Source organism: Lissotriton vulgaris, chromosome 11, assembly GCF_964263255.1.
Source record: "Lissotriton vulgaris chromosome 11, aLisVul1.2, whole genome shotgun sequence".
Classification (NCBI taxonomy): domain Eukaryota; kingdom Metazoa; phylum Chordata; class Amphibia; order Caudata; family Salamandridae; genus Lissotriton; species Lissotriton vulgaris.
In genome coordinates this window covers 608,783,863-608,807,862 of record NC_141699.1, presented here as the reverse complement: position 1 = coordinate 608,807,862, position 24,000 = coordinate 608,783,863, and the positions used below count along the sequence as shown (strand labels likewise).

Sequence of the window (24,000 nt, the reverse complement as noted above, 5' to 3'; positions counted from 1 at the left end):
CCAGAACCAGCTCCAATATCTCAGACCACACTAGATGTGAGACACAGACACAGAGGCATAGGTTTCAGGGTTAGTCAACTATAACTCTTGAAGAAAAAGCCCATCCCCACAACTTGGAGAGATTGCTCCTTACTTCTCCGTCTCATGCAAGGAAAGGGGGTGGAGGGGGAAGGGGACTCCTCACAACCGACCCAGCCCCAGCAGACTCGGGTCGCACCCTTCTAGGTGTCAGGGAATTTGTCTTGTAATATATAACAAGAACAATGGTCCAACTAGATTTTATTTAAATATGTTAACATTGGGCCAAAACTAATTTTTGGGCAACCAATGAATGTTAAAAATACAGGACACACTAAAGTCAGAGTGATGATTTAATTATTATCATAATAATAAAACAACAAAATCAATATCACAACATAAATCATATAACAGTATACATACCTAAAAAGTACATACAAGATGGACAAACAGACAGAAACCATGCACAAGTCCCAATGTGAAACAAGCATTGGAAATGCAATAGGTCTCGCAGCATTAGAGTTAGTGCTTTTAGAATTGTTTATGGGTTTTTTTGTAAATCTTTAGCATTTTTGTTTCCTGTAGCCAATGCTAAAGAATTAAAAAAAAAAGCCATAAACATTTCTAAAAGCTCTAACTCAAATGCTCCGAGACCTATTGCACTGTGTGAGGGTGAGGGGTTGAGGGTGAGTGAGGGTGAGGGGTTGAGGGTGAGTGAGGATGAGTGAGAGTGAGGGGTTGAGAGTGAGGGGTTGAGGGTGAGGGGTTGAGGGTGAGGGGTTGAGGGTGAGTGAGGGTGAGGGGTTGAGGGTGAGTGAGTGAGGGTGAGTGAGGGTGAGTGAGTGAGGGTGAGGGGTTGAGGGTGAGTGAGGGTGAGGGTGAGTGAGGGTGAGGGTGAGTGAGGGTGAGGGTGAGTGAGGGTGAGGATGAGTGAGGGTGAGTGATGGTGAGGGTGAGTGAGGGTGAGTGAGGGTGAGGGGTTGAGGGTGAGGGTGAGTGAGGGTGAGGGTGAGTGAGGGTGAGGGTGAGTGAGGGTGAGGATGAGTGAGGGTGAGTGATGGTGAGGGTGAGTGAGGGTGAGTGACGGTGAGGGTGAGTGAGGGTGAGGGTGAGTGAGGGTGAGGGTGAGTGAGGGTGAGGGGTTGAGGTTGAGGGTGGGTGAGGGGTTGAGGGTGAGTGAGGGTGGAGGGTGAGGGGGTGAGGGTGAGGGTGAGGGGGTGAGGGGTTGAGGGTGAGTGAGGGTGAGGGGTTGAGGGTGAGTGAGGATGAGTGAGAGTGAGGGGTTGAGAGTGAGGGGTTGAGGGTGAGGGGTTGAGGGTGAGGGGTTGAGGGTGAGTGAGGGTGAGGGTGAGTGAGGGTGAGGGTGAGTGAGGGTGAGGGTGAGTGAGGGTGAGGGTGAGTGAGGGTGAGGATGAGTGAGGGTGAGTGATGGTGAGGGTGAGTGAGGGTGAGTGAGGGTGAGTGACGGTGAGGGTGAGTGAGGGTGAGTGAGGGTGAGGGTGAGTGAGGGTGAGGGTGAGGGGTTGAGGTTGAGGTTGAGGGTGGGTGAGGGGTTGAGGGTGAGTGAGGGTGGAGGGTGAGGGGGTGAGGGTGAGGGTGAGGGGGTGAGGGGTTGAGGGTGAGTGAGGGTGAGGGGTTGAGGGTGAGTGAGGATGAGTGAGAGTGAGGGGTTGAGGGTGAGGGGTTGAGGGTGAGGGGTTGAGGGTGAGTGAGGGTGAGGGTGAGTGAGGGTGGCTACGGTATGGGATGTCTCATATTAAAATTACGTGTGACCTGTGAAAACGTGAGTGAGATACCGGCATGCCATGTTCTCTTGTACAAGCGCAATCGGGTGTTCAACAATGCCATAGTGGGCCGGTTCATGGCTACGTGTTCTATCATAAAAATAGTGCATGGAGCTGTAACTAGAACCCCAAAACCCAAGTGTTGTATCGAACCACAGCTAGGTGTCAACAACCAAGACTATGACAAAATCATAGCAATGGCAACACAGCATGACACCATTGGAAGGTCTCGGTTGCAGAGCTCGACCAGCCCTACTGAACTGGATCACATGATCCATGTAGATGTTTAGTGTTTTTATAAAACTCTTAATACTGTGGCTATTGGCCTAGCGGTTAGTAGTCCACTTTAAGGCACTCCCAATTCTGACAAATAGCGGAATTTAATCATTTAGAGAAAAAAAATGAATTGTTCCGAATCACACAATGTGCTTGAATAGAGAAGCCAGGATTAGAAACCGGGCCATCGGATAACACACCATTAGAAGCCATCAACCCCACCCCTAGACCACATCACATGCTTGAACTAGCATTGCATTGAGCTGGGTGTTGCCTAAGTCCGCCAGTACAGAGAGGAACCAAAACTCGACATTTGTGTCTAAAACCACAGGTCCTACAGTGTGTGAAGTCTCAACAACCCCTCTGGTTGAGGCTAAGCCTCTCAGGCTTAATCAACAAAGGAAATCGAGGCATCTAAAATGGCTTAATCTGGCTTAATCATTTTATTGTCATCCAGAAAACCGGTAACATTGCAAAACTGAGTGTGACGCTCCCCTTGTCTCTCGCAATTGTGCACAGCACGTGCGGCACTCTGAACGTGCTCGCTGAGTTTCTCCCCAGATTTGCACTGCAGCCCCAGTGAGCCTGAACACGGAGGTGGGGGGTGAAGAGGCCGAGTGCTGTTTGCGCACACACCAGCTGTTCCTTAATCCACACTGACCTTCTAGTTCCAGCCGCCCTGTCAGACAGGAGAGGCATGCAGACCCCAAAGACAGGCAGGAGGCAGGGACAGGCAGCGTGGGAACCGGGAACGGAGGAGAGAGGCAAGAGGAAGGAAGGACGAGGAGAGGAAGGCCATTGAAGGGGGCGACTGAACCTCAAGGCAGAAAATTGAGGAGCATAATTGAAAAGGAGGCCGAAGGAAAATGTTTAAATTGAGGGACAAAGGTAGAAGGTGGGGGCACTTGGGAGAAATATTGTAAAGCTCGAGGAAAAAGAATACAGGAAGGGAATACCTGAAAGGAGAGAGACAAACGGAAACAAGCCTTTCACCGTAACACGGCGGGCAGGGGAGGGGGCGGGCAGGGGAGGGGGCGGAGAGGGGAGAGGTGCGACACGGCAGGCAGGCAGGGGAGGAGAGTAGGAGGAGGAGGGGGGAGGAGAGTAGGGGAGGCACGGCCTAGCGGCAGGCAGGCAGGGGAGGAGAGGAGGAGGGGGGAGGAGAGTAGGGGAGGCACGGCCTAGCGGCCGTGCAATCAAGTAGTGAGGGGGCGGAGCTGGGGGAGGCTGTGAGAGAGAGTAGGCGGCTGGGGGCATGTGCACGCGCATTTAAGCTCAATGCGCATGCGCATTGAGCTTAAATTTCTCGTGCACTGCAAGGAATCGCCACGATTCCTTGCAGTGTGGATAAAGAGCGGATAAGTGCCAATACTCTCGCCTTGCTCGATGCGCATGCGCATCGACAGGCGAGACCTAAAAAACACCTAAACGTAGAGAAACCACGTAGTCTAAAATCACTTTAAATTTATGCATTCTAGAGCACATATAAACAATTGGAATAAGTCAGAATGGAATCACTCCTTGTATTAGACCAGCATCGAATTGTGCACTAAAAGTGTCAACGATGTTTCGAACCCGGTTAAAGTGTGGAGTTCTCTTCAGGACACAAACATTAATGGAGGGGAAACCTAATTGAAAAAGAAATTGGCACAGGTAACAAGAGTCTCTGGGCCAGGGGTACGACGATTTTTTGCGGTCGCAAACGGGAGATCTGCCCGTTTGCAACCGCAAAAAAGGGTCTAGGCATGTACGAACACTATTTTGCGAGTCACTAACTCGCAAAATAGTGCTTGCCACTCTCGCTATTAGGAGGGGGCGTCCCTTCCTAATAGCAAGTCACAATGCCATGTACTATTGTTTTGCGGCCGCATTTGTGGTTGCACAACACTTGCAGTTTACCACCTACTTTAAGTAGGTGGTAAACCACTCGCAAATGGGAGGGTGTACCCAGGGGACCCCTTCCTCTTTGTGAGTGGGTGCGAAAATATGCGGAAACACAGGAACATACAAATGCAGTTAGAATGAATTATCATTCTAAAGTAAGATCTATTGTCTTTGCCACTGCTATTTTTTTTTCTGCAACAAAAATGGAGATATTATTAACCTTTTGGACGTTCTGTGGCAATTAGTCGGCCATCTTATTGCTAAGAGGAGGCAAGTTACCATAGCAATTTATAGGCACCGTGTCTGAGAATGAGCCTCCCTTCCTCACATAATATCCAAGCTATTTTTAAAATATGTTCTAGCATTGCTGAGTGCAGACTGAACAGAAAGCAGCATGCCTTCTGGAAGGAGTCCAGTGGGATGCCATTCCAGCACTCATTCTCTGGAGCTATTTCTAGCAGCAGAGGAACACAATGATAACACCAAAGAGTTCTTGGCAAAAGCATTTTTATTCAAGAAACAATTCACTTCCAAAGCAGTTAGACCCACTTAAGGGGAATCTAAACCCAAACCGAAAACCTAAAACCCTTCTAAGACTGAAGGTCAGGGGTAAGTGGACAAGTAATGGGGGAATGTGGGCTATGTATTTTTTTTAAAGACGTTACACACAAGATAATATTGACCATAAACATGCACACAAAAAAACAAATGTGCAGGAAGATGCTTCATTTCACTAAACATTAATCACTTGCACATTTTGCATTATAGGCCTGGCTCACACATGGTCCCCAATGAATTAGTAAATTCTGTAATATGTAAGTTACTGCATGTAAGTTTCAACTTCTTGCTTATTCACAAACATTTCACACCTGATCTAATGCACAATGTTATCTAAGAATGGATATTTTGTATTCAAATATAAAGGTGGCACAACACAAGTCGATTCTGTAACCATATAAATGTGAAATAAATTATGTATGTGTAGGGTTAGGAACTCAAAAATACTTAAATTTCTGTTTCATTCTTCCTTCTCTCTACTTAAAACTATATTTACATTTTGTTATTTTCAAATCGATTAATGCGCTTCAGTACAAACCCCTCAACATACATCTCGTTTAAGTTTCCAAAACCGTTTTAAGTGCATCATTCACAAACGTTTTCACATGCACAGTGCATGTGAAAACGTTTGTGAATGACCTTTGTCCACTTACTTTGTAGGCATTCCCAAAATGTCCTTTTTAGATCTTTGCACACTCCTCTAACACACCCTGTTTTTCATTATTAGGCCGTGTGGAACTCCAGACCCTTCACACTTAGTCACATACACAAGTAATGCAATGCCCCTTATTATGAGAGGACACTTGGTGGCTTATTTAGAGCTTGGCGGACAGGATACTCAGTCACAAATGTCACAGAGTATTCCGACCGGCAAACTGACAGTCTGTCCACTCTCTTTGGATTCAAGCAGACCGTCATGATTCTGCCAGCTAAGCCCCCACGACTCTACCAGGGGATTACTTGGAGTGGCCAATGGCCCGACAGAGTTTGGGCTGTCAGACAAAGTACCTCAAACAGTACTCCCTGTTTAGAGCATACAGTCTGACGTACTTCTTTCACTGTTTGGGACCACCAGGAAATGCCTGGCAGTACTGCAAAGAAAAAGCTAGAAATTACCCCACACTCTGGAAAAAATCTCCTAGGGTATCAAGACCATTCGTTTTTAGTTTTTCAGAAACAAATGACTGCTTTGGGAGTTTATTTTTGAGAAACAAAAATGTTAGTTGAGCACCTGCATAAAACACGGCAGTCGCTCAGCATACCTTAAATTCCTATTGAATATCCACAGTGGTAGTGTTTCCTATGAAGGCAGAGATATCGCCGCCAGACAGGCAGAAGAGTCTAATTATGGTGGGCTGTATACTGACAGGCAGGGGAGTACATGGGTCCACTGCCCTGGCAGAATGACGCGCTGCCCACCAAACTCTAAGTGATGCCCTTACTAGTTATGGGGTAAGTCATGGGTGTTACTGGCTATCAGAACAAAAGGACGCAGGATGGGTGGACACAGGTTTTTTTCCACTCAGCATAACGTCTCCCCAAAGAATAAAAGCTTCCCGCTCCCCAACTATCAAAACCCCTTATCAACGTTCCACCATGAGCTCAAGGTTCCACGCGCTCCCTGCCTGGCTTCAAAAGAGAAACCAGCGTTGCCTCATTTTGTGTGGGGGTAAGTGTTGAATATTCCAGCGCTGCCGTATATACCCGTAACAGTTCTGGTACTAATACCACTGAGTATGCCTTGCAGAATTCTGCCGGCAGGCCATCCGGACCCGGTGTCTTGCCATTCGACAGAGAGTATACACTATCCCTTATTTCCTCCGGCAACAAAGGAGCACCTACTTCTTCCTGCTGACTATCCGTAAGTTGTGGCAACGTCACTATGGACAGGAAATTCTGTATATCAATATCCGTGGCTGTCAAGCAAGACCTGTATACTGTGGAGTAATGTTCCACAAAAGCGAGGTGTATATCTTTTTGGGTATGCATCATGACTACATGTGCATTTTGTATCGCTGCCACGGGTGCGGCAGCCATGTCTTGCCGTATCAGCCACAATAGCAACCCACCAGGTTTATCTCCCATATGATGGGTGTGCGCTGAATGCGCGGCATAGTTTAAATTATGGATCTAATAATCTGGAGTGTTCGACTCTGAGGTGTCCCAGAGGTCCAGTGTTACCCTCTAATGATTCTCCCTCCTCTTGAAGCAGGGCAGTTTCTAGGCACGTGAGATCTGCTTCCAGTTGTCGTCGCATGCCTGCCTGCGCACCAAGGCAGTCCCCCCTTATCACAATTTTGAACGCGTCCCACTCCACCAAAAGCGTTGTGGCTGTACCAGCATTCTCCTCAAAATACAGAGGGATATTGGCAGCTAAGAAGTCCCGGAAAGGTGCATCCAGTAAAAGGTCTGGTTGCAGTCGCCAGGTTGGGATCGGCGGGTGGGGGCGCTCCCATGACACCTCCAAAACATGCGGGTTATGGTCAGAGTGCGTCTGGCCTAAATAATAAATCGCAAATACATGGGGGATCAGCTCCTCCGAGAGCATATAGCTATCCAGTTGTACATGCAGGTCATGGGCTCCAGAATAATAAGAATATACCCTGTCTTGGGGATGACGATGTCGCCAGGTACCCTTCAGATGCCAATGTGCAGCCCAATTGGTCAGTGCCTTCATAGCGTGGTGCGTACTTGTACCCGGAAGGGGTGGGAAGGAGCGGTCTAATGAAACATCAAGGACTATTATAGTCGCCCCCTAAAAACATGGGGATGTTATGCCAAGGTGCAAGTATGCGTGATACCCTGTCAAAGAATGAAGCTTGTTCTGTCTTAGGAGCATATATCGATGCCAGCACTATTTGTCGGCCGTTCAGAGCTCCTCTAACTATTACATATCTCCCTTATGCATCCACTAGCGACTGTGTGATCGTGAATGGAACACCCGCCCTCACCCATATTAGTGTACCTAGCGCAAATGTGGAGTACCCTGTGGCGAATAACTGGCCGCGCCAGCGCCGGTGTAAGCGCTGTATCTCTGATTTGGCCACGTGGGTCTCTTGCAGCAAAGCAATTTGTATATGATGTCGCTTGAGGTATGAATAGATCTGGTACCTACGCGACGGCGAATGTAGACCCCTCATATTCCACATACCTATCTTAACTGAAGCCATAATCCCCACAATGCATCAAATAGTCTTGTGACTGCAGCAGTCCAGCAGACATATATATTAAATACAGCTTAGCGTTAGACACTTTGTCAAACACTTTGGCTCGCAACCCATGTGCGTGCATAAAACCACTCGGAACAGGCGATGTCTCAACATAAACTCCCAATAAAAACATAATCATGTATAATACCAAAAGGTCGAAAATGCAACAGCAATCGTCCAAACCTCCAACTGGAGAGAACAGTCAAAAGATTTCAGGGGGTGCACTGTGGACTAGTCTAAGTTAGTATACTATTAACGTGTCGAGCATCCCAGGGGCTCCCCATACACAGGCAAAATGCAATATAGATATGACAAACTACGTATGGTGACCCAGGAGCTCTTTTTGAGCAGAGCATGTGCCTAGATACCCAGAAGATAGCGACAAAACATACACTTCAGCCCCGCCGCCTCCCTCCTGAAGCACGGCAGCATTCCTAGCAGCGAGTGAACAGCATAGGGTCTTAATAACTCGCATTTCAAATGTCCATCTGTCCAGCAGCATCTTGTCTCCACATATATACCCCAATACCTCGATCCGCTATCCCAATAAAGACAGAAGCCTGCTGTGGTCATGCTATCAGGTCCGCCGTCTGTGGGGTGACATCTGGTTGTTCGGTCGTGTTCTGTAAGTTCTGCAAGCCATATACTTGTTCATCGTCACTGGACAAGTCATGATGGCTGGAGTTGGACGCCTCCTCGGTTCTTTGGGACCCGCTGATCTCAGCCACGCTTGCAAGACGTCTCGCTGACCGCTAAGGATCAGGTCTGAGTGTGGGCCCATTGGCGGCGAGGGCGGTGTCCATTGTCTTGCAGCTCTGCGCTCCGTACGACGGCGACGGAAAGGGCCTCTCAGCCTAGGCAGTGGTGTAGTTGCAGGTTTATCTCGAGTCCCTGCATTCGTGAATGTGTCCAGCCAATCCTCCGCCTCCTCCAGGGTATTGAAGAAGTGTGTTTTGTCGTTGGCTACCACCTGCAGTCGCGCGGGGAACAGCAGGGAATATTTCAAGTTATTTTGCCTCAGGCGCCTATTCACCGCCATGAACGAGGATCTCTGGCGTTGTACTTGGATGGTGTAGTCTGGGAAGAACATAATTTTGTGGTTGTTTATGTGAATGTCCTGGAGTTTCCTAGTTTCTTGTAAGACGGCATCTCGATCCCGGTAGTTAAGAATCCAAAGAAGCATGGGTCTCGCCGGGACTCTGTGGGCACGCTCTATGACAAAGTGTGGTGAGAGAGACCCCTCCCGCATCAGATCTCTGAGCCATGTCTCCATGTGTAAGGCAGGTTCTTTTCCTTCCCATTTTTCCAGCACACCCACTATATGGACATTGTTGCGTCGCGCCCTTCCTTCAGTATCCTCCGCTCTATCTTCCAGGAACTCCACACGGTTTATGCACTTGTTTATCCAATTGTACCACCTGCGGTTTGATTTCAGCGAGCGTGGATTCCAAGGCAGTGGTGCGATCTGTTAATTTACGGTGATCTGCGTGCAGATGTGTGAGGTCGATGGCCACTTTTTCAATTTTGGATTCCAGGGAGGTGCGGGTTTGATTGATGGTTTCCTCCAGGCGCTCCATCGCGGCGAGTACCGCATTCAGCTTAGTTGCGGTTTGATCCGCCGATCACTGCTTTGCCATTTTGTCTGGTTTGGGCTTGGACGGCATTGGTACGGATTGCACTCCGCCCGTTCCAGTCCACGCACGGGAACCATTCGACATCGAGTGTAGATTTTATTCGCCTCTACTGTCCTCGCGTCTAAGGAGTGTTACACAGCGTCATCAGGATGTATGCACCACTGTGGTTCCTTCCCCAGCGTCAGCAGTCTTCAGTCAGCAGACACTCAACAGTACCCGGCCAGAGCAATGAAGTCTTGTTTTACTGCTCTTCTGAGCCCTTTTCCACACCTCTGCCAGTAACTGCAGCACACTGCCACCCAGATCGTGGTGGGCATGGGCGCATCAGTCCACTATTTAACCAGAGATCAAGCTGGGTCAGGGTTGGTGCCACAATGAGCAAGCTGCAACCACAAATTTCTTCACCGGGGGAGCACTCAGATAAACCATGTGGGACACTAAAGTAGTAGCATGGCAATGTATTAGCGTGTTCACACCAGCTGCGCAGCTGCCGCCATGTTGATGACAGGAAGATCGCTTCCGCTCCAAACGCTGATGGTCCAGGCCCCAAGACTGCGCCTCAGCTCCCGCGCTGCAGCAACTCCGCAGGGGTGGCAATCCCGCAGTGCCTCTACCGTCCACACAGTGAGTCAAGGGCGCTCCTGAATGGCATAGGGGAATTCCTTGAGAGGCGAGAACTGTGTGTCCTGCCCAGGGCAGGCGCAACCGGGCCCCTGCATCGCCGGGTAAATACCAGCGCCTTTCACCAATATATAATGCTTATGACTATTAGGGCAGGTGGGGAGTATCAGTTTGTAGCTAGCGGGCACTCAAAGACAGATCCCCTGCCAGGAAGGCACTTCGCAGATGCAGCTGTAACAAGCTGCCCAAGCAGCGTCATCCCACATCGCCCCCTTACCTTCACCCCCGATGAAGGCCCGGTGGGCTGATGGTAAAGCGGGCTCTCGCAGTGCGTCAAAGATGTTCCGGGGGCCTCAGGTGCAACACGCCCCTCACCGCACGCCCCACACAGGGCTTACTACGGGCAGCAGCCAGCCACAGCCCACAATCTGCTCGTGTGGAGCACAATCACCGCATCCTCACTCCGGCAGCAGCGACAGCAATTACAGGCCAGGCCGAAGCCACCTCCAGCGCACCAGCAGGAAAAAGGGGGGGCACTTACACCGGCCGTGCCTCGGAGGAAGCAGCTGCCTGATCGGGCCAGATCGGGAACGCTCACCGTGCGTCTCCACAGCCACTGCAGTAATCAAGGTCAACTGCAATACCAGGATCCTGCAAGTATCGCCGCTGGGGCTCCAGTCTCCTCCCGTACTCCACCAACAATGTAAGTCTGGCGGCAGGGGGGGGCGAGCGCCCACGATACCACATTGGTGGTCAGCCGGGTCGGGTCAGTCACTGCAGCTTACTGCACAGCTGCAAGCATCAGGTCAGGAGTTGCGATTAGAAGCAGTCGCCGTCTGTTCATGGCAACTACGCAATTTTTCGCGGCCTCGTGGGCGGAGCTAAACCCCGGGCTCGCGTAGTATGAGCCTTCCACATCAGGGTCACATATCTAGCAGCCTCGCCAGTCAAATGATGCACCGTCGGGCTGGAGAGAGCCCAGATCGGAATCACTGCATCAGGATGATCACACCCCGCTTGTGTCCCGCTTCAGTAGTGTCGTCCTGCAAGGCTATGCTCGGAGTTGCCAGCCTTTTCAGGGAAGCCTCCTTTAGAGCTCTACTCGAACACGTCTGCCTCCATTGCAGCCGTAGCCACGCCCTCCCCTAGGAGAGGGCCCTCCTATATCCCCACCAAAAATCCCTTGCAATATGAAATTCCAGTATATATAACACAACATTTTACACACAGAGTACAATACACCTGCGCGTTGGCATAGAATATATGGTAGTGCATCAAATTGTCCTAGATGTGGCGCCCAGGAAGCTGACATGGTGCACATTTTTCAGACTTTCCCCAGAAGCACAATCGTTGTGGAAAGTGGTAACGGATGCCCTGACAACTGTCACATGGGTTTACTGGCCCTACTCATAGCTCGAAGAGCCATTGCCATGTAGCGGAAGGATACCCATCTCCCGGCCTTTCTAATTGGTTTGCAGCCACTTGGAAGTGGGGCAAGGCCAAATTGGTAGCACTCCATAGAGAGGAGGTTAGAGGCTTGTGCAAAACTTCCACTGCACTGGAGTGGGACACACTCCTGCATGAGTTACAGGTGCTCTCCGAAGAACCCAGAGATGCCATGTTGGATGGGGATCCATGCCCGCTTAGCACCCTGTATAGCATTCTGAGAAAGATGTCTGATATTCCATTCTTTCCCTATTTTCACCCCCCTTTATTGTTCCCCGACTCATATCTGCCCTCCTGAGTCTTGGTATATGCATAATGCCGGAAACTACCTCCCTTTGTTGTGGAGACTAAGCTTTCTTACCCAATGTATGATCAGAGTTGTTCTCCTGGACGCTCTCAACCAGTGCCAAACTGATTACATGTCACATGTGAAGAGATGTTGACTGATTGTACCTATTATGACCTGCCCGCTGCACTTGTCCTATCCAATGTTTGTTGGTTATGTAAAAACTGTACAAATGTCTTCTGCTGAGACAATTTCCATTGCTTAGTCTATTTAGCCCCTCTGTAAACATATACTTTGCTGATGACTTAAGTTCTACACTGTCATGGCTATATTATGGTTTGTACCATAAAACAAATCAATAAAAATTGGTTCAAGTAATAAATGCAAGGCTGTGTGAAATGCCCATAGATGGTCACGAAATGCCCCTCTCACTGGTATTTTATTGTTTTTTTGGGGGGGTTTTGCAGAGTTTTATATAGCGCGAACTAGACCCGAAACGAATCGGGTATCAGAGCGCTTTACATAGCACCAGTTAAATTACATGAGGACACACATTAATTTTTTTAGACACGGGGAGACTAAGTGATTTGCCCAGAATCACAGGAGGTTTTGGCGTCGTTACAGAGACTCGAACCCAGATCCCCAAGTCCGAGGTCCAGCGCCCTAGCCATTAGCAAGTCAATTGAACAGTTTCTTTAATAATACAATTTATATGTTCAACCTGACCCTTCCCTTAGAATGACATAAGGATGATTTATAATGGTTGATTCCAGAACCCTTCAAAAATGTTTCATTTCCATTGACAAACATTGTGATCCATTATCACTCACAATATGATGTGAAGCCCTTTGCCTGGTAAAAATAGTTTCAAGAAATGTTATCACATTGTTTGTAGTGGAAGTATCCATAAACTCTAATTAAAGCCATTTACTGCAGCAAACAATACAAACTATTGCAAACAACATACCAATGGCTAATTTCTACATTGGATCAATAAAGTCTATCCCCACTTTTTGCTATGGACCATCAGGTAGGGGTACCAGAGCTATGGGAGATGACTGTGTACAAATATATTTGTCAGCATTTTCACATACATAACAGTTCTGCACTAACCTCTAAATATCACGGTCCATGTAAGGTCACCAATACTCTGACCTTAATCTTTCTTTTGTTCCTGTTATTCCTATATGTCCCTAATGGGCTAATCTGAGGAGTTGGACTTGGACATTTGAAGGTAGTACTAGCTTATCATTTCTCATAATGATGGTTTCTATTTGTGTTAACTCATCAATAATTTTCCAATATGGTTTTAGAGCATTTTCCAACTGTTTTTCCTTTGGCCATCATTTGACAATGTAATCTGGCACATGATGATACTCTACATCATTGCAAATAGCTTCTAGCTACTGCACAACACTCATACTTTCACATTCATATGACAAGTAAGCTACAGCCATATCGTCAGTTATGTCATCCGTGTCATTTTCATCTTCTCACTGCAGGGCATGTATGACAAATACAGTGATATAACATTAGACTTTTCTGTCAAATACATAAATATGTAATTTGCATGCTAGCTTTGTAATACATAGGGACAACGTATCAGTACTGCATTTGCTCAATATACTTACTAACGGTTTGTGGTCAGTGAGAGTAAGAAAACGTTTACCCTATAAAAAGTTAGAATTTAGGCACTGCCTATACACAAGCCACTATTTCTCTTTCATTTACAGAATATTTGATTTCAGGTTCTTTCAATTTTTCGTGATGCAGAACCAATCAGTTGACTTCCATGTTGCTTTTGCTGGATCAAAACAGCTTCAAGTCCAATTTGACTTGCATCTTCAGTTACTATTGAGCGAAATGATTAGTCAAATAACTTCTAAGATGGTGTTTTTTGAATTTCTTCCTTTAACCTACACATACACTTTTCACAAACATTATTCCATACAAAGTCTACTTCCCTTTTAGTTATTTTTGCATTGGCTTAATTTTATCTGAGTAGTTCTGAATAAATTTGAAATACAATTAACATAGTCCAAAGAATAATCTTAGTTCAATCTTGTTTGTTGGTTTAGGATTATTGAAAATAGATGCAACAAGACTGGGTTATGATTTGACTCCTTCAGCACTTATAATGTGGCCCAAATAAGTTACAATTTGCATTTGTCTTTTCAAAGAGTTAATCAACTTGACTGCATGTATCTAAGACCTTCTTTCAAAATCTTTAGGTGACTTTCCTCATCCTTAAAGAAAATCAATATATCGTCTTGGAATGCTTTCACTCCAGTCATTCCATCTAACAATTTATTCATGATCTTTTGAAAAACGGCAGATGCTGAGCACAAACCGGAAGACATACAGCAAAACCTGACCGATCCCATAGGTGGATAAATGAAGCGAAATCTCGAGAGTCTCGATGTATTAACACCTGGTGATATGCCATAGTGAATTCTAACGTGGAAAAAATCTAGCATCGCCAAGAGTTGCCATCAACTCATGAATATTTAGTAATGGTTGCGTTCCCACAACTGTCCGTAGATTCAACTACCATAAGTCAATGCATAATCTGATTTCACCACATTTTTTCTTACCAATAATGACTGGAGACAGCCAAGACGACGCTTCTACAGGTTCAATATATCTTCTTTGAGCCATTTATCAAAAATAGATGTAACTTCCTCTCTAACAGTTAGAGGAATGTTAAGCACTTTTTGCTTTATAGGGATAGCATCGTCTTTAAGTTTGATCATGTGTTGAAAGCGTTTTAGATATCCTAGTTTCTAATTGAACACAGATTCAAATTCCTGTAAAACTTCATCAGGATGTATGTCAGTTATGGCAAATACATATGGTGCTTTACATGGATTTATCATCATGCACAATTGTTTTTGTTAAGACCAACATAGAATGTTCACTCATTGATCCACCACATATACTTTTGCCTTGGTGATTCTTTCTTCAATTTGGATAACAACCTCAAACAGACCTAGTGGAATTGTGTGAACCTAGTAGGCTCCAGGCATAATTTTACTTGGTTGTAATGTTTTCTTGTCTCAAATTTGTCCATACACCTTTCTTGAGCTAATAGTATTTCTAGATCCAGTGTCTACAAACATTTCCAATGGGTGACCATTTATTTGTACTGTGCACCTTTGCTGATCATGGTGATCCAACTCATTGATCAGATTTCACATATGTATCAAGTCTTCTAGATGTTCTTATAAATCATTATGTTTATTGTATTCATCTTGTACTGTCAAGACCTTACAGCTTGACCCTGACAGACACACCTTGAAAAATTGCCTTTTCTGCCACATTTTCTACATTCTACAAGAAGCCATATGGTTGTTTGATCCACAATGGTAACATTTTGTTTTCATACGCTCACTTCATTTTATGCATTGGTAAATCTTTATTGCCCCTTGTACATAGATTATCATCCTGGTCTCCTTTAGGCGTTCGTACTAAATTGATATCACTAGACATATCTTCAGGTTTCTGTAACATTTTGATACCCTTTGCAGAACATTCATTACTCTTAATGGTACTTATAACTTTATCTAATGTAGGGTTCTTATGGCATAACAAATTTACATGTGCCTTAGGGCACGCTGTGCACATCACTAACTGATCCCGGATCATTTCGTCTGTGTTTTTGAAGGCATATGGTCACGCAACCATGTGAAACGTAGCAGCATAGGCCTCAACAGATTCTCCATGTGTTTGGTATCGATAATAAAAATTAAGTTTTCCATTATGATGCTTATTGTTGTGAAAAAGTAGTCCCCCATTCTTTTCTTTGCTTCCATGTATGCATTCCGGACTTCTCCTGTTTTTTATTGAATATATGTCTTACCTCTGTTACAAGCCTATTGCACAAAAGAGCTCTTTTCCAACCCATCAATAGCTACCAAATGCATCTCAAAATCTTTCAGCTACTTTCCTCAATGTTCACTAGGTAGTCTTGGTACATCAAAAAACTTGCTGACATAGAAATGTCATTCATCACTCCAGACATTACAATTTTGTAATACACTTTTCACCGTCTTTAAAAGGTAAAATATTTCTTTCAATGAATGTATTCACATTCCTCATATTGCTTGTAATTTAAAACTGTAATATTGAAGAATGCCTAGCCACACTGCCGTGAAGTAGAGGCAGGAGCAGCAATAGCACTTCAAAGTGGGCAAATCTATAAAGAATACCCAGTGCCTCCGGCAGTGACTCTGAGGGAGGCGCTGCAAACTTCTTTCAATGTGAGTAGATCTGGGTGGCAACTAGATGTGAAGGGGAAAGCCCACACTATGCCGGCGTTTGCTTATTGGTGCTGTGAAGCATGAGATAAAGGCTGAAGTATTTTTTTAATGGGAACGTTGAGCGTCAATTTGGAGCAACTGCTTCGGCGGATGGCACACCGAGCAGTGCCGTTGTCAATGGCTCCACAGGGAAGGCAGGGCAACGTGGATCACCAGATATGAAGAAACTCAAGGTATGGTTTAATGTACACAACATTACTAGTATTTGATTGAAAGCCCTTATGTATTCTTGTATGACTTTGCCATCCTCATGGTCAAATTTTCTGTGTAGTAAAAGACAGAATGCAAGATAGGCAGACACAGGTTTGGACATATCCTTCAAACCAGGGAGCGTAATGTTCCCCATATGAAGGGCCACAGAACAAAAGCAGCAATTCCAGGTGAATTATCCGGCCTGAAAAATATAAATCTCCACCATATGCCAACTCATCTTTTAGTGCAAGCAAGTAACTCTCTTAAAACTGATCTCTTGTGTGCACGTGCAAGTTCTGTTTCTGTTAGTATTGTGTGGCTGCTGGAGGAACAAAAAAGAAACAAGTTTATTGGACTCCCAAGCTAATAGGAGAATTCAAATAGAATACATCAAATTTTAGAAACATGTGAAACACTGTGGGATTTGATAAATTTAGAATTCCGTCTTGGATGTAATTTTGCTTTGTGAACATTTTGTTATAAGTATTAATTGGCTTAAACAGTGAAATACAATTTTTGTCATTGAAAATTGTTCAGGAAAAATGTAACTATGATGTTAGTCCATGAATTGATGAATTCACCTGGGTGTGATTTTCATTATACATCTTGTTGCATTTTTTCTTTACTTCTGTTATTACAAACTTTATTTTCGAAGCTCTTCAAGTTTACTTGGCCAATGTAATATTAAGTTTGTCTGTGGATAGGTTTAGATCTTGCCGCCTGTATAATGCTAGCACAGCAGAAGGAGGGGTTCCATGCAAATACTCATGCAGGTAGTGCAACATTTGTTCTGGGAATTTAATAGGTGTTTAACATTGCTGGATAACTCCATGTGTGCAATGAATGTTGAATCATAGCAGTAAGTTTTCTCACATTTCATAGGTGCTGCATTGCGGATACAGGGATTTTTAAAAAATGATGCTGTGTGTGGGGTTCCAAAGTATGCATGCTACAGATACTAACCTATACTACATCCTAGCCGCACTAACCGAGCACACTGCATCTGTAAATGATTTGGAGCCCATCAAGAAATGGAACATGAAATTTAAAGACTGCACGATAACTTGACGCCGCACCAAAAAGATCAAGTTAAGTGCCATAGACAAGTGGCTCATGCTGCAAACTAGAGCTGTATGAGAACATCGGACCTTCCAGAGAATGGATCGCTGCTCACAACAATACAGAGGGTTTTAGGTCTTGTTGAACACTGCACATGCACTCTCTGTTGCTAGATATTTTGTTACCTCACAGTGGACTTAGAGCCCATCCACCGTTTTTCACTGGTTATTTATTCTCATTGTGACCCTCATTTGCTTGCTTCTTATTTGATGGCTTATATGATTTTTATTTTCATATCTTAAGTTTGTCACTCACTTGGAGCATGGACTTATTACTGTGTCCTTACACGGCTCGTGGTTTTTTTAGTTCTACTTTTTTCTTTTTAGTTAAGTACTCTACAAGAGTGTGTATGTTTTATAGCTGTCTCTCTCAAGTTCTTCTCTGACTCCCCCAATCTTCATGGTACTCTGTCTCGCTGTGTGCTCCTCTGCCACTCCTTCTTTGGAGACTGGGTCAGTACATACTGTTTCAGGAGAAGAGATTAGGCAGAGTGTAGCAACAGATTATCTGAAAGTCTTTGACCTGCCCTGTGCCTGTTCTTTTAAAACTGAGCTCACACTTTTTCATTCAATGAAGGAGATGGAGATTTAATTGCAAAGTTTTTCTGGGGAAAAGGGAACTCTTTGATGGGGCAGTGACAGTGGTCTGAAGTATTTCTTGGGACTGGGCACTATTCAACTGAGTATTTGAGAGCTTGAAGGATGGTTGAAAATACGGATTGGTGACGTTACAACGCAGGCTATTACAACGCCTGCTGTTACAACGCGGTTTTTACATCGCATACCATTACAACGCATAGTGCTTTTAAGCGCTGGATAGTGAATTATTTAATTTACTATTCCAACTCCAGTCCCCGTGGATAGTAGGGAAGGTGTTGGATAGTAAATTAAATATATTCCCTATCCTAGAGCGCCCCCCAGCGCAATGCGTTGTAATGGTTTGCATTGTAATGGTTGCGTTGTAATGGTAGTGCGTTGTAATGAATGCGTTGTAAGTGATGTTTCCCTGAAAATACATGTATTTTTCCTTAGAAGTGTCTACAGAGCTGATTTCTCCTCCTACATTTTAATTGAAGTGCAGACAAACTTAAAGCAAGTTAAAGACCAGTCCACATACAGATGCACAGACTGGTATACCAAAATATATAGAGAAGAAATAGATCAAATATCCCTCATTATAGATGTATATAGCCCTGCACATCAACACGATATTGAAACAAGAAAATATCCTGTGCTGCCAATGAGCGCTTAAAGGCAAACACCAATCAGTAGCCAAAAACATGAGCTAGCATATTCTATACAGCCAAAGGGCAAGAGGGGAGGGATAGAACAATCAGTTAGTGAACGTGAAAGGAGACCACAGCTAATGCCCATCTTGAAATATAGCTGCATTTGTAATTCGGAAAATTGGCACCACATGAATATATCTCTCATTGTGCTGCCAAACCACTTCTCCTTAACTTCCATTCTAAACAATTCTCAACAATTGAATGAGCAATGTATAAACTGTCCGAGCACAGCCAAGATAAACTAGGTCTAAACTGTATTCTCTTGTAACAAAACATACCTACTTGAAAGAACAAATATGTTTCTGTGGCCAATCAAATTTACAGCCATTGTAGTTTCAAAATGGAGGAGCCAACCATTAGCAAACACAACAGGGGTGTGGCTGAGTCTGTATTTTAAAACGAATTCAACAGTGATGAACAAAGTGCCCAGTCACATATGTATTAGTGACCACCATGGGTTGTTTTCAACCGATATACAGAAGTATAAACAATTGATGTTTGATAGGCAGATGAAAGGTAATTACTAATTAACACATCCGTTTTGTACAGAAAAAGGGAGGATGTCCCATGTTGAAAAAGATCTCCAGAACAGAAACAAAATTGCAGCAATGAAAGTAAAAACAAGACATTGAAAAGTACTGTAAAGTGAACCAGAAAACATAAAAATACATATAAGGGAAACACAGTGTTTAAAGATAACATTTACTAAACTATAATAAACCTTATACCTTTGTGAAATTTAAAGTTCATGGATTAGTCAATCAACGTCAAGATTTCTAATAATAATGAAAAAGCCTAACGATGATTAAAAGGGACAAACGGAAAAAAACAAAATCCTGTAAGTGAATTTGTACTTATGAACAATGTGAAAAGACAAAAGACAGCGGTTAGAATCTGTACCTGGCAACCATAGTCCAATAGGACCTGCAGTATATCCAAGTTCTCATTCTCGATAGCTATGGTGATGGCGTTTCGCCCAAGCACATCAACAGAGTTTATGTTCATTTCACCTGAGCAGTTTTCTTCTAAGAGTTTTTTGACCATGTAATAGTCACCTTAAAAAAACAACAACAACAAATGTTAGCAAAGAACGAGAATATTATTTGTCTCCATGATCATGAAGTCTTGTTGCAAGAGTGTGAGTGCTGTACTTGCCCTGGTTAAGTGTACCAGCACAATTCAACTAACGCAAAAGATGTCTGTAACCCAAGATGAATGCATTATGCTTTGTACATTTAACATTGTATTGGAACCAGGCATGCATACCAAATATGTAACTATGAAGGTGACCTTTCACACAGATACAACTGACTCACTCCAGTGTTTATATAATACTCAGCCTGCACATAGTCTCCCCCATCTCACCATAATGTCTAGTAAAAGAAACGTAAAGTCATTGGAGCATGGACTGCTGCTGAATCGAATGGCTGACTGAATATACGGCTACCAGTACCTCATTGCATGTCCCAACAGAATACTGTAGCAAAGCACTGACTTGTGTGCTAACGTCAGTGGTGTTAGGGAAGCTCGATAATTATGCATATATCAGGCTCTCAGCCACAGGAGACAAAATCCTCATTCTCTATAGAAAGCTGCACCAGTAGTACCTTGCTCACCCAGCTTCAATAGCTAAAGCACTCAAGAATACATTGTGATGAATTCTTGAAATGATCTGGTACATGCAACCAGAAAGTTGCCATGCTGAAGAGAATTAGAAGTCTTATTTGGACTTTGGTGGATGGAATACTCCAAAAATGTGGCGAATGTCTAGTCTGCCATATTACAAGTGCATTAAAGCACATAGCACTTTTAATACAGCGAATGGGGCATCCATCACATTTTGACATACCAACACAATCCATATTTTTTTTATTTTAAATTTTGGGGTGCATTTTTAGGATCCTGCTATGGGTGTCAGGGTGTGCCCACCCCACCTCCTCATATGGTTTTTAGATTTTTATTTACAAGTTTTTGCCCCATGACTTCTAACGGCAGCTGCAAAAGAACATTTTCTTTTCAGGCTCGCCAATCAGAGTCTTTGGGAGGGAAGGAAGTCAGAGACGAGTCTTATTCTGAATCACACTGAACAGTGTCTATAGTAAATACAGACATCAATATACTAAATACGACCTTGGCTAACAGGTCCCAAAAATGAGCAGTTCATGTAACAACAAACTTTATAGAGCATTCCGATAAAGTATAGCCCACAATAAGTGCTATATTCAAAAAGGTGTCCAGCCGGACACAGAATTTACTCAATGTAATAAATAAAGGAGTTTTTCAAGAACAAACAATACAGTGGGATACAATCATGTATCCGGATCACTGAAATAATATCGAGAGACAAAATATCGACCATCAAGGATATCGTTGACAAAATATAGACTGACAAAATATCGAGTTTCTATCTACAAACAGGTAAGTACAAAAATATCGAGTTAAAAATATCGTTTACAAAAATATAGTTATAAAAAATATCGACTTTACTAAAAACAATGTTAAATTAAATTAATATTAAAAATTAATTACTAAAATATACTTAAAAATACTTAAATTAACGTATAATAATTAAATAATTAATGAAAGTAAAAAAAAAATAATTCATATGTCTTAAAACATATATATATAGTAACAAAATATAATTAAATAATAGCCAATATTATTAACGTACAATAACAAAAGTGTAAAAATGACTATTCCCACTCCAAAGAGTGCAAGCATAGGGTAAGCGTTGGATAGCGTAGGGGTTAAAATTACTATTCCCACTCCAGTGGGTGCAACAATAGGGTAAGCGTTGGATAGCGTAGGGGTTAAAATTACTATTCCCACTCCAAAGAGTGCAACAGTAGGGAAAGCGTTGGATAGCGTAGGGGTTAAAATTACTATTCCTACTCCAGTGGGTGCAACAGTAGGGAAAGAGTTGGATAGCGTAGGGGTTAAAATTACTATTCCCACTCCAGTGGGTGCAACAGTAGGGAAAGTGTTGGATAGCGTAGGGGTTAAAATTACTATTCCCACTCCAAAGAGTGCAACAGTAGGGAAAGCGTTGGATAGCGTAGAGGTTAAAATTACTATTCCCACTCCAGTGGGTGCAACAGTAGGGAAAGTGTTGGATAGCGTAGGGGTTAAAATTACTATTCCCACTCCAGTGGGTGCAACAGTAGGGAAAGCGTTGGATAGCGTAGGGGTAAAAATTACTATTCCCACTCCAAAGAGTGAAACAGTAGGGAAAGCGTTGGATAGCGTAGGGGTTAAAATTACTATTCCCACTCCAGTGGAGCAACAGTAGGGAAAGCGTTGGATAGCGCAGGGGTTAAAATTACTATTCCCACTCCAGTGGGTGCAACAGTAGGGAAAGTGTTGGATAGCGTAGGGGTTACAATTAGTATTCCCACTCCAAAGAGTGCAACAGTAGGGAAAGCGTGGATAGCGTAGGGTTAAAAATTACTATTCCCACTCCAGTGGATGCAACAGTAGGGAAAGCGTTGGATAGCATAGGGGTTAAAATTACTATTCCCACTCCAGAGAATACAACATTAGGGAAAGTAAATATTTCATATATTATTCAAAAATCTTAAAATGAATATCTATTAATAATTAGGCCTCGCCCCCCCTCTTCAAAGTTATAAAAGAAGCACTGACTACTAGCGCCTTAGATAACTTTTGAACCCTCCTGAGGCACAGCCGGGAGTAGCAAGGAAAACTGAGCATAACTTTGTTTTAAAACTGAAAATTTTCACTTTGCTTTTAAAATCACTCACCTTCCCTGTCACATCACTGCAGTGTGCAGGCACCCTTTCCTGCTGAAAAACGAGCACTGGTAAGGGCAAAATCGCCGTTTTCCCGCCAACCTCATTCCCCTCTCCCTGACTAGGACTCGCCCACTTTGAGGCCACGCCCCCCCTCTTCAAAGTTATAAAAGAAGCACTGACTACTAGCGCCTTAGATAACTTTTGAACCCTCCTGAGGCACAGCCGGGAGTAGCAAGGAAAACTGACCATAACCTGAAACACTCCTGAGGCGGAAGCCGGGAGCACGCTGAAAAACTTGATTTTAAAAACAATCACCTTTGTATTTTCTGTGTCACGTTAAAATTGTACCTTTTAAAAAGCGCACTCACCCGGCAAACAGGCTTAGCGGGCTAGAGACACGCTGAAACAGCGACTCCTTCGCTGCAACGAGCAAACCCCTGACAAACAATTTCCCGCCGCCATTTACGGCGAGGAAGCAAGGCCACGCCCACCTGAGGCCACGCCCACCCCCCTCAGTATATATACGCGTTCTGAAGCGTGTAACTGACAGAACCTGAAACACTCCTGAGGCGGAAGCCGGGAGCACGCTGAAAAACTTGATTTTAAAAACAATCACCTTTGTATTTTCTGTGTCACGTTAAAATTGTACCTTTTAAAAAGCGCACTCACCCGGCAAACAGGCTTAGCGGGCTAGAGACACGCTGAAACAGCGACTCCTTCGCTGCAACGAGCAAACCCCTGACAAACAATTTCCCGCCGCCATTTACGGCGAGGAAGCAAGGCCACGCCCACCTGAGGCCACGCCCACCCCCCTCAGTATATATACGCGTTCTGAAGCGTGTAACTGACAGAACCTGAAACACTCCTGAGGCGGAAGCCGGGAGCACGCTGAAAAACTTGATTTTAAAAACAATCACCTTTGTATTTTCTGTGTCACGTTAAAATTGTACCTTTTAAAAAGCGCACTCACCCGGCAAACAGGCTTAGCGGGCTAGAGACACGCTGAAACAGCGACTCCTTCGCTGCAACGAGCAAACCCCTGACAAACAATTTCCCGCCGCCATTTACGGCGAGGAAGCAAGGCCACGCCCACCTGAGGCCACGCCCACCCCCCTCAGTATATATACGCGTTCTGAAGCGTGTAACTGACAGAACCTGAAACACTCCTGAGGCGGAAGCCGGGAGCACGCTGAAAAACTTGATTTTAAAAACAATCACCTTTGTATTTTCTGTGTCACGTTAAAATTGTACCTTTTAAAAAGCGCACTCACCCGGCAAACAGGCTTAGCGGGCTAGAGACACGCTGAAACAGCGACTCCTTCGCTGCAACGAGCAAACCCCTGACAAACAATTTCCCGCCGCCATTTACGGCGAGGAAGTAAGGCCACGCCCACCTGAGGCCACGCCCACCCCCCTCAGTATATATACGCGTTCTGAAGCGTGTAACTGACAGAACCTGAAACACTCCTGAGGCGGAAGCCGGGAGCACGCTGAAAAACTTGATTTTAAAAACAATCACCTTTGTATTTTCTGTGTCACGTTAAAATTGTACCTTTTAAAAAGCGCACTCACCCGGCAAACAGGCTTAGCGGGCTAGAGACACGCTGAAACAGC

General features: G+C 44.5%; 1 protein-coding gene across 1 annotated transcript in view; it reads right to left on the bottom strand.

Annotated features, from left to right (window-relative positions):
• TRPC1 (transient receptor potential cation channel subfamily C member 1) overlaps positions 1-24,000 on the bottom strand; it is a 361,187-nt gene that overhangs the window by 276,059 nt on the left and 61,128 nt on the right. The window contains exon 2 of the mRNA XM_086943718.1: positions 19,535-19,689. Within this exon, the coding sequence (XP_086799844.1) occupies positions 19,535-19,689 (155 nt within the window). The remainder of the gene's footprint in view (positions 1-19,534; positions 19,690-24,000) is intronic.